General features: G+C 42.5%; 2 protein-coding genes across 3 annotated transcripts in view; one reads left to right on the top strand and one right to left on the bottom strand.

Annotated features, from left to right (window-relative positions):
- KCNIP1 (potassium voltage-gated channel interacting protein 1) overlaps positions 1-14,905 on the top strand; it is a 454,273-nt gene that overhangs the window by 32,390 nt on the left and 406,978 nt on the right. The gene's annotated exons all lie outside the window — the stretch shown is intronic.
- KCNMB1 (potassium calcium-activated channel subfamily M regulatory beta subunit 1) lies at positions 2,526-13,089 on the bottom strand. The gene is made up of 4 exons (XM_009690242.2): positions 12,651-13,089; positions 6,797-6,966; positions 4,988-5,183; positions 2,526-2,850 (listed from the first exon to the last, which is right to left on the bottom strand). The coding sequence occupies exons 2-4, from the start codon at positions 6,931-6,933 to the stop codon at positions 2,566-2,568; spliced, it is 618 nt and encodes a 205-aa protein (XP_009688537.1). The 5' UTR covers positions 6,934-6,966; positions 12,651-13,089; the 3' UTR covers positions 2,526-2,565.

A 14,905-nucleotide genomic window follows, 5' to 3' on the forward strand; every position in this document is an offset into this window, starting at 1 on the left:
TGGATTTAAATGTTCTAAGTTTATCATGAAATGTTTTCCTCAAAGAGGGCGTTGCGTGGGGGGCCACATAGAATATGAGGAAAAAATCTGTTAATTTGGCTAATGAGGCTGGATTCTGGTAAAATTAGTCCAGGAAAATATTTCTGCAGTGAATACACTGACAGATGCTCTTGTTTTGCCCTAATATTTAGGGTAGCTTAAATGATTGAGGCTTCTTATAGTTTTAGTAACAACGCATAAAATGAAACAACAAAGTTTAGTTGTCCACATGGTAAAAATGCACTTGGTGTCACTTTGTTCTCCCTTAAGTTTATTTGGTCTATCATTGATGGTCTATCATTTAACAAAAAAAAAAAGACAACTGTGGCGGTTCACATATACTGTAAGTGTCCATTGTAAGCTAAATTATCCGTACGGAGGAGGTTAGCTAGTGTGCATCAAGGTTGCGGGAACGAAGCCGGAGGTGTTGACTTACAGACCAGGCAATGGTCACTGCTTGTTCTGAAGCACTTCTCGTAGGAATCATTTTGCTAAATCTCAGAAAAATAGCGTTTTATTTATCAGATTTATATTGGACTTGACAGTATAATCCACTAATAATGTTTTAAAAAGGCCGTAGCTTCTCTCTGCGTGCTGTTGTGGGAAGCATAGGGAGAACTATTAGAAGTTCACTCTCTAGCGAATTACAAATCTTGCAGATGGACGAAGACTAGAAGAGACGCTTGCAAAAGTTCAAGACTAATTCAGTAACCTACCACGCTGATGAAACACTTAGCTTCTGCTTTGGTAGACAGCAAGAGAGTCATTGAGCAAAGGGGAAAGAACGTCTGTGACTCTTCCTCGTTTAGCAGAACCGTCGGAAAATGCCCACCGCTGTATACGTGGGCAAAGCGTTATTTAAAAGTAGCAACAGATTTCTGCAGTGCCTACATGTAAACACATGTACACATGTGTCACACAAATATAGAAGATCAGAATCACACCCACCTACCACACTTCAGAAGGCATTTCACCAAAATATTGTACAAAGATAGAAATACTCCCCCCCCCCCCCCCCCGGGGAAATAACTCTCCCCCTATGTTCTGCTGCTTACAGCCCCCGTGCGCTGCCTGAATTTGAAGTAGACAGCAGGCTGCTTTCCCCCTTGGAGATACCGGATTGGTGACCGTCTGTATTCTCACATGTTGAATGAGAGTTGCTGATATTAATTACTGTTCTGTAGTATCCTGGTCTAATTGTGAATGGCTGATCATGGTGAAAAGCACGTGTGCCATTTCTGCCAGGAAACTCTGACGGTTCCATGAACAATGTTGGAAAATACTTGTAAGGGGCTAATGTTTGTGTGTGCCTCTTTGTGGTAAGCACTAGGGAACTGTACCACATTGGTTAGTCACCCCCCCCCCCCCCAAGCTACAGTTTGGATTTAAGTTTGTATCTGAGGTCTGAAATTTTCCTGTGAACAATAGCAACTGACTGGTTCACCAGCTGTGTGATGAAAAGGCTTGTATTAGTTGTGTCCCAGGTTCCTGTCAAATGCAGGATACAGGAAAAATCGTATGTTCTTCCTTTGTCAGGTGGCAGTCTGGAAGTTGACTGAGAGAAGAAAAGTCATTTTTAGAACAGCAAGCCTATCTATACATGCAGCATGTATTCCTGGGAGTCTTGGTGCTACAAACGCTTTCATAACATGAAAAATCTGTGTTGGGCATGCCAACTTCTGCAGTTACGTGATATTGCTGCATTTAGGATGTATTGTGTTTTTACTCTTTAATCATACTCTCTATATCTTATTTCCTTTGCTTAGCCATTTTAAAATATATGAAGATTGCAGGCAAATAGCATTCCTTGAATGGTACACCTTTCCTTGTTTCAAAGCAAAGCTGAGATTTGAGCTCAGTGTAAAAGCTTAATGCCTGTAAAAGCTTCTTTACCATATTCTGTACTTTTTGCACATATTTATCGTATACAATACAATTCACTTTAAATGTTTTGCATATAAACTTTCTAAGGCTTGACTTTTATTGATATATATATATATATCAATTTTTTTTTCCCCTAGAAAGCGGAGATCCATGATACCGAGTATTTGTTTGGACTTTTTTTTATCCCTGCAGCCAAGAGCAGTATGCCATGAACGCATATTGTAGCAATAATGATGCGCACAAATGGTGTGTAACACCAGTAGTTGGATTGGGTACCAACTGGTCTCAGCTGGATGGAAAACTAGCTCCCTGTCTAAAATACGGAGTGAGAATTTGGTAGTAAAAATTAACTATATCTCTGGGTCCTGTAAAGTAGCTGTACCCCAGTAGCCCAAGGAAATAACAGATGCTACCACAGTCTGCGTTCTTCTGAACGCAGGTATTTTGTGCAAACTTTGGGACTTCAGTTTTGTATTTTGTCCTCATCTAATTCGTTGCCAGCCACAGTAGATAAACTGGGAGATGTAATTCAGTTTTTCTAGAATGCTTACCCTTGGGTTGCCATCCAGTATAATTAAAAGTCAAAAATACAAATGATGACATATAGAAGAAAGGCACTTTAATATCTTGCAGCTGTCTATACTAGATATTTATTTTATATTGCCAAGCAGAAAGAACAGAAACATACTGACTGATTTTTACCAGGAGAATAATCAGACATCCACCGGTAAACAAGAGGGTAGGCCAGAGGAAAGCGAAGAGGAGGCCTTTGGGGGGATAAAGTCTGCTTAAAATGACATTTGTCTGGGTGCCTCCTGGGTCATAGTAGCATGGGAAGGTCTGATACCTTTTGAAATTGCTTGCAATTGTTTCTATTCGCGTTTTAACTTCTTTAGGGTTCTCCGAGTTGCCTGGGACGTAGGAGCACTGGAATACAAAAATGAAGGTGATTCATTAGAACAGATACTCTAATGCAGGATTTGTAGTGGACTGAGATTGTCAGTACCAGCATGTTAGTTTTACTCAGACTTTTGTATTTTGGATAGCATCTCTGGATGCACTTTTTTTTTTTTAATCTTGCATCTGTAACCCATTTACCACGTTCCCCTGTTGTCTGTCAAGGCATCTGTGCCCCAGTTCTGCAGACTAGCATGTTGGAATAATGTTGTTGGAAACCAGTAAAACATTACGTGCTCAAAACGTAACTATAGTCTATGGGACTGCGCCTTTATTGTTAGAGTGCCCAGTGACGATTCCTGACTGGGCTTCTAGGCGACTACCACGGCGGAAACGCATTGCTCAGGCAGAAACTCGCAGCTCGGCTATCCAGAAGATGACCGCTGGCAGCAGAGGAAGGGCTGCCTCTGTTGATCGTGCTTTCAAAGTTGATGCTTAGCCAGGCCGTTCACTGTAAATATCGAAACATGCTGAAGGTTGCTGAAGTAAGCTGACTTGGGAATAGTAGGTGTGTCAGATAACTAAGTCACTTCAGCGTGTGCCTCTAGTCGTAATAGGTGGAAAAACATGAGGAAGGCACGATAGTTGTGAGCTTCTTCCCTGTCCTCTTAACAAAGCAGTTCTTTTGGTGGCCTTTAGTAGTAATGCAAAATTAATTAGTCTTCAGTGGAAATACTAACTACTAGTAAGATTTTTGAAGCAACTCATTTTTCTTTTGTTTGTATCAGTTTTCTTCTACAATATTTCACATATGTAATAATGCCTCAATGTTTTAATGAAGCTAGAAACTGGCCAAGGCAAAAAGGGGGCAGTTCCTGACTTGAAGACTTGCAGTTGAGGTAATGCAAACAGTAGGTGGGAAGTGAAATCATTTTTCATCCCCTGTATTCCACTTCCCCTTTCCATGAACAGGGCTCTTGTTTGCATCTACAGTGGGTAATTTCTGTTATTTTATGCTATCAGAACTGTAGTGTGTGAAGTCCTGATGGTATATATACATATTTTTGAAAGGATGAGCACTGCTAATGCAAGCGTGTGCGCTGGTTTGGATTCTAAAGTGCTTCAGTCTTGGGCATCTGAGCTCTAAATATCACTTTATGCCCCCTTTAGAGTGCTTGGCTGAAATAAGGCCTCTGAAGTTTTGGCGTTTTAGGAACGGAGCTGGACCTGGACTTTGTTTAGACAATGTTCCTGTAGGAACTCTCTCTCCCTTAGAGATACAAGGGAACAGGCTTATACAAGGTTTAACTCTCTGTGCCCGTTCCCAAGCAGAAACACTGATAGCAATAAAAGAGTAACGTTGCAACCTCCTCCTCCCCAATTCTCTCATGTGTCCCAGTGAGCGCAGGGCATGCCACTGGACCAGCAAACCCTCTGCCCTTGGAGGTACTTGCCCACTCCTGGGAAGGGATTCCCAAAATAACAGACCAAGGGACCAGCGTTGTGATACTGAGTGCTTCCGCCTTCAGCACCCGTGCCTTCCTCTCCATGAATCCACTGCCATGCTGGCTAGAAACGACTGCAGACCAAACTAAGGACGAACCAGTTTTCTGAGTGATCATCTTCCAAAATCACTGGTTCATTTCTCCTTTTCTGTTCCAAACGTGTGTCATGTTTCGAAAGGTACCCTCATCTCTTCTTTCTCCCTGTTTTATCTCCTGCTTCACATCAAACACTTCTGAAAATGGAAGTGAATTTGGGATTTGTGGTGTTGCTTAGGACAGTTTTTAACTTCAGGCCTCTCCTCTAGTAATTCAGCAAGCTACTGAGCAAACCACAGATTATAAATGATTTCTCAGTATCATTTTTCAACTTGTAGAGACTTATGTCTATTTAAATGTTGGTAAATGTTTAATACTCATTTTCAGTTTGTAGAACTGCTTCACAAACATCACCTTAATGTTTGAGGTAATGTTTAAAATAAGTTCCAAAATGGCTTTATTTTTTTGAAATATTTTAGAACTACCTTGCTTTAAGCACAGTCATTAACACGTAGAAGATTAGTAGCTCCTTCTATTCTTACTCTACTACTTGGTTTAAAAACAGACATGCCTCCCCCCCTTTTCCCCTCCTTTTGAATCAAAGATGTTAGATACTAGCAGAGTACCTTAGGATCTCTTTCCAATGTATCTTCAGTCTGATACAGCATAACCTCTTGCCCTGAGGCTGTCAGGTTAACCCACACCTGTAGACAAGGATAATGAGAGACGTTCTCATCCTCCGAGTCTTCGCTTTGTGAGCAATGGACTTTGTCCTTGATGTTGGCTTTCAGCACCTTGCACACAGTTTCTGTTGTCCAAACACTGCAAAACAAAACGAAATGTATTGCTTTTGAGTGCTTTGGCAGCATTCGTGAGGGTTCACGTGCTGGAGATTCATTTATGCGCACCGGTTGTCGGTGGGAGCATGGAAAGGGTTCACGGCCACGCGGTGCTGGTGTGGGGAAATCTGCCCGCTCCAGATAGGCAGCTGTGCCTGGCGAAGGGCTGTCCTAAGCCATGAGTGCAGGAGAGGATTTATGGGTTGTGTGTGTTGTGCGTTCTGTGGTTTGAAAACTAGATTCTAACCTCACAGGTACTGTTTCAAGTGTTATTCAAGGAAGAAAAGTTGCTGTGGATTTTAATGTTTGGTAGTAAGTACTTGGAAGTGCAGTACACAAGTAAAACTTGACCTCTTGCATCAAAAGCTCAGCCAGGTTTCAGAAAATCTCAAACATTTTGGATAATTCTATTCAGTAAACTTCAAATTCTATAGTTACCACGTTTTTTCTTTTTTTTTTTCCTTTATTAAAAGGATTGCACAAATAAAAGCAAGATTTTGGCTGGCAAAAGTTGGTTTGTTGCTTCTTTGAAGACTTACTCTTTGGTTACTAATATCGTAGCACGCTTTTGCTTGCAGCTGTACATTTTGATGGCATAAAAAGCAGAGAAAGTCAGAGCACTCCCATTTTTAAGAAATAAATCTCTTTGCATGCAGATGTCATTTTGTAATGTAATCAGGAAGAGGGAAAATATCCTCTATCTTAAAAATAATGGTTTTCAGATCTTAGAGCAAGGCTTTCAACAGCTTTTTTAAAATGCATTAGTGAACTTTGTAAACGATGATACTGTCAGGAACTTTGTGGCTATCATGAGGCTGGAGACTGGCTGCTCAGATTTTCATGACATAAAAGATAACATTTATACATGTCAAAGTGTAAGCCTTCGGTGTTTGAGCTTAAAGATGTTCTTAGTCAGAAGAGTGAAGTGTGCGTACTTGCTTTCTCTATTGAGAGGAAAATTTCCAAGCCTGAAAAGAATGAGCCGCTGGAGTTGGAACTGAACTGCCACGGCCCGCTCGGTTTCATGACACTTTGCAAAAAGTTTTTGGTTCCTCGGAAACTGATTTTTGTGTATGGAGGGGGAACTTGCAAAATGAATTAAAATGTGGGTAATAATAGCTCTTCTTGCATTTAATGTATTCTGCCAGGTTTGCTGCGGTGGATTGGGCTGCTGAAGGCCCCAGTATCTCCTGAGGGTTGATTGGAGGCTTACCGTGAATTCTGTTGCTGAAGTCTTTCATACTTGATTTAAAAAAAAAAAAAAGCTGGAAAACTATTTTTTGCCTTTATGCTTTCATAAAAGCTTTAACTTTTTATTATTGGTCTTTAAGCTCCCCGCCCCGTAAATGCTTTGTTTCAGGCTGCTCTGGTCCAAGCCCTGGGAACGATGAGTGCCTTTCTTGTGCTTGCCTGTAAACACCTGACCTCTTCTTAGTTCGCCCTCTTCTGTCTCAAATTCTTGTGAGCTCTTCAAGAACGTCCTGTTTAGTTATTGTACAGTGTACATAACATCTTTTGGTGCCATTTCATAATCGTATTTTATGCTGACAGCAAAAAGAAACAGCTTTATATTTATGAAGAAATGACTGCCATTACCTTTTAGTGTAGGATGGCACAATCGTGATCCCAATAAAGAAGTACATCATCATCGAGCACGCAACCATTCCTAGTCCCAAGCACAGGGCTCTGGTCTCCCCTCGCTTCTGCGCAGTCACCAGCTTTTTCCCCAACATGATTTAGAGTTGTGAAAACTGAAATCTCTGATTCTGGGTTAAAATAGGAGGGGGGAAAAAAAAAAACAGGGGAGATATGACAAGTTTTTGAAATATAATATACCCCATTGAGGAACAATCCCGTTTCGGAACAAACCACAACTTAAATACCATTGTTTTTTTCTTTTCTTTATTTTCCTCCTAGAAACCTGTGTGTTTATTTCATGTTACTTATCATACACTATGGTTTAGTCTATTTTTCTCTATTTTTGTTTAGTTTATTTTGTATTACTGGTTGGCTGAAGTAAGAAATGTTGTGTTGGGTATTGGTAGAGGCTGCATGAGGGAAAAACCCTCCTATGGTGGAGTCCATATTATACAGTATATTCTCTTCGGGATTAGCTTAAAATGTAGTTTTTTTCTACAGAAGAGCTGCGATCGTTTAAAAATTTAACATCTAACAAGCTGCCCGTTTCTGAATTCTCCGCGATTGCTGTTTGGCCTTGGCCATTCTGGGATGTTTAAAACTTGTTGCACAACCAAGCAGTGGAGAAAAGCTGCGTTTTCTTGACACGATGTGTGTGATGCCACTGAGCATGGGTCATGGCCAAAGTGAGCAGGGTCAGAAAATGTGGCAGTTAAAACTGCTACTTTTTCCACCGCTAGTGTTTGATCCTGGCTGGCCCTAGCAGGAGGGAATAAGGCGCTGGGGAAGCTGCCGCCGCAACGGCGGGGAGCTCACGGGCGGCGCTGGCCGAACCGAGCTCCAGAGCTCCTGCCGCATCCCTCTGCTGCAGGGGATTTTAAATGATGATCTTGCTGACGCTGAAGTTAATAGCTTTATAGCTGTGACAAAGAGGATCTGAAAATAATTACCAGGGATCCATATGCCATTAAATCAGCATGATTGATGTGCAAGATTTCTAGAGAAAGGAAATGCAGACCAGTCACTGGAAGTTCAACCTGTCAGTGGTGCCTGTGCTCCACTGATAGCTGCACCTAAATGTCTTTTTAATGAAAATGTGGTGCCAGCCACATTTAGAGAAAGCACTGTCATCTGACTAGTGAGATTTGTCTGTTTGTTTGGGGATGGGGAGGGGGAGAAGAGAGGAAAGCACAGTGGAAGGAGAAGGGGAAGCTCCATTGCATATGCCCCATGGCGGGTTGCAGGCCTGTTTTCGCGCACAAGGCGATCAGGCAGAGCTTCACGCAGTAAATGAGGTGCGTGGTCGGGATTTTCGCTTCAGGCGTGTGCAACTGCTTAGTGTTTATTCTTACTACCTGGCCTTCAGTACTGCGTGCTACTTTTCCAAATCCACCTATCAGCCAAGCAACTGAGCAAATACCGAGGCTTTTAAGTTTAGATACAGTGTGAGATAAGCACATGCCTAAGTCAACAAATGTGCTCTTCCAGTAAAAACAAGCAGATCTTCTCCAGCTGTCCTAGCCTGGTAAAGCCGCAAAATATTACTTCCAGGAAAAACCAAGTAAACCCTCCAAACGCTTGTTAGAGAAGGCCTAAGCAGTCAGTTTGAAAGACTTTAAGGAAAAAAAAAATCAGTTCTGGAAAGAGAGAATGCAAGTGTAATTTGAACGTTGCTTTCCTCTCCCATTAGTTCTCAGTCTTTCAGTGGTGTAAGTGCCTTACTCTGTGTTAAACAGCCAAAAGAAAAAAACCACATTTGGGCAATGCTAATGTTCATAGACTGGTATTATCACACCAGAACGTATAAGTGTTTGTAACAGTAAAAATATATGGGCAGTAAATCAGCTTTGGCAGGTTAGCGCACCTAGGGGCTACTTACAGGCGTTCTTGTAGAAATATCTATTTAAAGTAGATAGAGCTGCAAATATAATATCAAAAAAGATGTTTTGAGGTCTCCCTAGGAATAGGAGGAGTTGCTGCTGTTGGAACAGTGAATTTCGTCCACTTCCACATTCAATTCCGGTTTAAATAAAACATCAAGATCCACTGTGAATTTTGCTTACAGCGGTTTGAAGGGAATTGCTTCTCTGATCATGTTTAATTCGCTGACGTTGCAGGAGGTATTTTCAACTGGCAGTTGCTGTATAATGAACCTTACCTGCTTATTGGCACTTGAGTTTTGTGCAAAAACTCCATGCAGCCATGTGAGCTAATGCCCTTCAGTAAGTCTATATTGTGTTTTTCCTGGTTGTGGGGCTATAAAAGGAACATCTGGCAGCAAGCACTGTCAGTGTTACCACTGTGTGCACGCATACTTGCGCACAGCTGTGCGTGGACGCGTGCACGCCCCGAGGAAACACTGCACACAAACATAAACAATTAGTGTTGCATGGGAGCGTCTATCCTTTCTTTTTCTTCTGTGTGGAAGAAGTGGAAATGCAGCATTTTTGAGAAACAAAGAATTCCAAAGTACTTAAAATACTGGACCATTGCACAACACAGCTTTTGAAGTCCAATTGGTATTGAACTGTCAGCAGTATATGACTCTTCAGCTCCTGTGCGGCTTGGTCAGGGTGGAAAATGGAATAAAGTAATAGAGAACGTCATCTGCCCTGGAGCGTGGGCCCAGGGACCATATGCTAGCTGAGTTAGTCCCTCATAACGCAGCGGGGATCTAATGATGAACACTTGAGACCCTGCTTTGTTTTCAGGAAAATCTTGCATAGAGTGATAGCAGTTCATCTGTAATCAGTTCCCTGGGAAAATGAAAGTGTCCATTGGTGCTGCCAACATGACTCAAGTTGGGAAGCTTCTCCCCGTGCTCTGGCACTGCTTATCTCTGTACTCTAGTAGAACTGCAGTGTTTCCATAGCTGCCCCGGTTACGCTGAGAAATACCTCGTTATATGGAAAACCGAGAACTGCGGGACCATGAACCAAAGAATTGTTAAGAATGGTAATTGCCCCCTCAGTCTGCTTGGAGGTCACCCACCCATGCAGCAGAGGCACCAGTAAGCTCATCCTACCTGATCATCTTAAACTGCCAGAGTACCTCTTTAAGAAAAGTAATCATTCACATGCAAAAACTGGAGTGGAAGATGGCCAGGTGGTTTTCCCAGAAGTATGTCTGACATTGTTTCCCATGCTGAGGCCAAACAGGCTGCCTGACCCTGGGTCGCTGTAGACTGCTGCGTGCTCCAGTTTCTCCCTATTCCCCCAGTTCATCAGATGTCTGCTCCGCCCCCGAGTGAATAAGGACATATGAATTATGCAGAGAATGTTAACAAGAAAGATTGGTCTAAAAATATCTCAGAGTGCTTCTATAAACACAAAAAATAACCGGCTAGGTCTGCAGGCAGGATAAATGAGAGATGCTCACGTCACTGTTATGCTGCTGCACCAGAGTAGCTGTAAATGTGGTCCCTAAAACTGAAATGCATGCGTTCTGAGGCAGTTTTGGTGCTTTTAAAATGAGTGAGAAGACTAGCAAAACCTGTAACGCTAATCGAGCTGTGAGCAGAATTGTCAGAGGAAACCCAGGGAATGTAATACAGGAAAGAAGTCAGTGAAGTAAACAGCTCTGTTTGGCTGTGTTTGTGTTGTGTGGTTTTTTATACTTCCTTTCATATGTGAATAATTCCATGTTCTTATATGCTGAAAGCCCTACGTTTTCTAGTTTGAAAGACACGTGAATGCTATGTGCATATAGAAAAATGTATTTCTATGGAACGTAATGATGACTTCCCCCCTATCTTCAAAAGGTTAATTTTTGTCAGATTATAAATTCTTCTCTTCTGTTTCCAGCCGCATGGAATGTATGTTAGGAGGAACGTTGAAAGAGCTCATTTAATGACTTGGTCAGAGGAGACGCTTGGTTTTTGATAAATGAGGCCTCACAGAGGAGTCGGTTGGCCCAGGAAGACTTAGAGTGTATCTGAATATGAAGATGTTAAAGTGAGTACTGTGGATTTTAGTCCTGCCTCAAGAGCAAATCTAAATGTATCTTTTGCACTGAAGATTGCAGGGTGCCTCCATAATTATTAGGAAAATATAAGTGCTAAATCTTTTCATAATGTCCCCTAATCTTTTTCCTCAGTCTAGTTAAATTATACAGTACATTAGCTGTGCAATTTCAATGTATAATCACTGCATTGACAGCTGCTGGTGATAATCCTAGGGCTGCCATCTGCTGTGGCTTGGAAGTGAGGACCCTGTTTTGATTAGGAGACATGTTTTATACTTGGTGGGAAGTCTCTGCCTGCCCCCCCATCTCTCGAGGAGCTTCCAGTGCTGTGACCTCTGCTAGCGCACAGAGGACCTGTCTCTGGCCACCGCCAGGATGCAGGAGCATGCAGGGGTACTGGTAGCACCCGTGAATGCTTCTCCCTCGAACAGAAGAGAGGGTGCTAAACCTAGTCTAACCCTGTCAAATCTAAGTTAGGAATAAATATCAATCGTAGGCTAGTCATTTTTTGAGCTGGTTTCTCCTATACCATACGGTGAATTGCCAGTGAGCATTTATCTATTACTCTCAGAAGAGCATCGAACACTAATATCGCACCGTGCCAAGGAGAGCTGTGCCAGTTGTCCTCAGCACTAAGGGGACGAGGAGCCTGTGAAAAGGCCCGGGCCTCTACTGCCTCTGATCACAAATACAAAACACTGAATACAAAATAGTTATTTGCTTTCTCATATCCAGTGTCAACTTATTAATCACCTCATTTTGTTCTTCCTGAAATGCCTTAGCGCAGGCACCGTAAGAAGCACCGTTTCTGCTGGGTGTGCGAGAAGGGCGTTGTGTTCGTTGCCGCTTTATTGGCCAGGTGCTTCTTGCAGGAACCGAGGGCAACTCTAAGTTTGAGATCCATAAGCGCGTGTTCTGTACGGGTTGCTCCACTGTGGCAGAGCTGCCCAGTTCAAACATTTACTAGAGTCTCTTAGTAAGTTAGTCTGACTGCTCACGTTTGCTTACTTCTTTCATGTGTCTTTTAACACCCTTTGGCTGCTTTTCCTGTTTCAGTCCTGTCTTTCCCCATTTTTCTTCTGCTGCCTATTTTTTTTAACTACATAACATGGCCCAATTTCATTTATTCTATGAAACATACTGTATCAATGTGCATTATTTAAGACCCGTTTACCTGATGTGGCACTAGCGCGTGGACTAGAGAAATTAGCTGTTATTTGATGTCTAAAGCCTATGCAGTTGTTTGAGTACTTCTAAGTTAGCTCTTAAACCTGATTACTTTTCTTTAAAAAAAAAAAAAAGAAAGAAAAAAAAAGAAAAAAAGCAGCAGCTACTTAGTATTTCTGAGGTATTTCTAGAGTGGTGCTTTTGGATTTTGTGCAGTATAAGACTGTGTGCAGTTAACCCATCAAAGAGCAGATTTCAAAGAAGCCTGAGAGCGCTGAAGCGCCTGGTTCCCACGTAACTGTGAGCGGAGACGGCCGAGCACGGTCCCCGAGACGGCTGAGCCCCCGGGGCTGCAGAACTCCACCAAGCGTAGGCACGTTTGCCGTTAACATAACAGCTCTGCTGCTCTGGGGGCTGCAAATTCCTCAGATTCTCTTGTCTGTGAAAGTATTACCCTAATGTGCGCTTAATAATTATGGGAAATTACCAGATTGCATCCCAGTTTACCAGCTACAGAGACGAGAACAATTCAACCTCTTTTCCCTAGCAAAAAAGCTCTCGGGGTTTCCAGCACAGTGCTGCACGTTTAAGAAGCCTGTGGCTTCTAGAAACGCAGTACTTCTCAAAAACCAAAGCTGTTGCCTGTTCCCGAGGAAAAACATTTGCTCAGAATGGTACTTACAGTTTCTGATGGAAAGCTGCTTTCTCAGAGACTTTGCTGATGAAAGAACTTCTGTTACTTGGCTGACTTGGGGTAAAAATCGTTCTGTCGAAGATGAAGCAGTGGAACTCGGAGCTCAAAGTGTTTCGTCTTGTTTTCCGCTTTCCGCTACTTCCCTGGATTTGCTTTGCTGGGGCTGAACTCCTAACTTAGTTCTGTTATGAAGTTTTCTGTAACCATAAATGGTAAGGTATGAAAGAGCACTGTCCTTTTTGAGATTAATTACTGAAAACCAGGAAGCCACAATACTAAGACTTCTTTTTTTTTTTTTCTAAATACACTAGAATCCCTTTACCACATTTCTCATATCCCAGTGGAGTAGCTGTAAGTTGCTGCCCTGCTCCTCTGGCACAGCTTTAGCTTAATGCTTTAGGCCTTCTGGGTAAGGTTTAAGGAAGTAACTATACCAATGACAGAAGTATGTGTGTGATGGTGTGCCCCCCCCCCCCCCCCAACCCTTTCATTCATGGAAGAAGGTGATGGGGGTGCTACAGGAAAGATGTGTTGTGGCTTGCAGGGTATCGGGTCGAAGGGATGCAGCGCTGGGCAAACTAGAGAGAGGATGTGAATAGTAGAGTGCACTGGAGAAGATGTGGCAGAATAGATTGGGAAACATCGAGCAAGAGGACAGGAAAGGAAAATAAGGGATTTAAGAATTAAAAAATATATTGTGTGAATGTGTGCATGATTATATGTGTGTATATATACATATCTGTGTATATATGTATGTCTACATATGTATTTTTTTTTCCTTTTCATAAACCTTACCTTGCAGCTTGATGTGAGGCTGCAGTGGAATGAGCACAGGTCCTTGGGGAGCTTCAGGACTTTGCTTGCTTGTTCCCACAGGGCCAAGAGAGCTCACACCGTCAGGCCGTTCCTATTCCCAAGGATCCAGTTTGCTTCCTGGAAGTGCTGGCGTTTGGCAAGCGAGGAGAGTAGGGAGCCCACGCTGGTGGAGGGATGTGGCAGGGAAGCACTGTGCGCTGTGTGTGCATCCCCCTCGCCAGGCCGCGGGCGCCTCTGCGCAGGCAGCTTGGCACCACAGGAGGGTGGTTTCCAGTGTAGTGTAGCTGCAGCAGTGTCAGCTCAACACAGCTGCAAAGCACAGCTGTGAAGTTTGACTGAATAGTAAATTTTGTGCTGCTGTGGCTAAACTAGTGTCGATACCCAAGGCAGCTCATCTAAAATGAGCTCCAGTATATCTTTGTCTTCCTTTGGCTCCTACAGTGGAGACATCATGGTTTACATATAGAAGTAAAGGAGCCTTCTCCTCCTGACTTCCTCCTCCGCTGGTAACAATGATTCTGAGCAATGTGCTACGCAAATAATAAGTGTAGGTCACCAGTAAGCTCTGTGTGACATATTGGGTATTAGTGGTCGATGCCTCGTAGCAGTACAGGATGCCCAACGCTGTTGGCTTTCTTGCAGAAGAGTAAGTTGTGTGATGCTCTTGTGCTGATGAATTGAAAACCAGATGCTTTAGTCCGAAGGGAAGCAACAAACTGAGGTAATGAAATCTGTACTACGCAAAATAAATAGTAGGGGCAACAGTGAACCTTGCTTCCTGTCTGAGCTTTTCAGATACTCCTCAGCTTTCAGCTGGGAAGACAGTCAGGGAAAGCTCTTTGATGGCAAGAATGGAAGGCATTTTTCTTTTCAGAACCTGAGCAATTGCTCATTAAACACTTGACCAATGATGTTATTTCTTAATGTTTTAAGAAATATGAGTTTCAAGCGAACAGGTAATGGGAATGTGACTGTGCATGTCAGAGCTCTATAGATGAAAGCAGAGAATTTATCATACTCGAATTCATCATACACAGTCCAGCATTTGCCTTTGGAAAAAACGAATGTGATTCTGGGACGTATGAACAGATGAAGCCTCGTGGGGAGGTTCAGAGAGGAGCTAAAATATTTTTGTTTACTTTTTGATTTTATTTTTTATTTTTTGAGAGAAAAAGGAAGACTCTCTTGTTAGGAGACTGAAGGAACTGACATGAGTTTATCCAGTAAAAGCCTCTTAAGAATGGTCTGCTTATCGAAAGCAAGGGTAGGATTCTTTCTACTGTGCTTTAGATATCTTAATAATTACCTATCTCAGCTTATGCTGATCTTCCAGGCTTTCTTTGGAGTGAAACATTAGAAGTTGGCGTATTTGGAAAGTACGTGCTGTCTGAGGATAACAGATGAATCTCCTCTGAAAGTCCCTTTTC

The sequence above is a fragment of the Struthio camelus genome, chromosome 13 (genome assembly GCF_040807025.1).
Source record: "Struthio camelus isolate bStrCam1 chromosome 13, bStrCam1.hap1, whole genome shotgun sequence".
Taxonomy (NCBI): Eukaryota; Metazoa; Chordata; class Aves; order Struthioniformes; family Struthionidae; genus Struthio; species Struthio camelus.

Coding starts and splice junctions, on each gene's coding strand:
- KCNMB1 (XM_009690242.2), bottom strand. CDS start 6,933: ATGTTGGGGAAAAAGCTGGTGACTGCGCAGAAGCGAGGGGAGACCAGA. Junction 5,184..6,796: donor GTGCCATCCTACACTAAAAG/GTAATGGCAGTC, acceptor TTTGTTTTGCAG/TGTTTGGACAACAGAAACTG. Junction 2,851..4,987: donor CATTGGAAAGAGATCCTAAG/GTACTCTGCTAG, acceptor TTTGTATTCCAG/TGCTCCTACGTCCCAGGCAA.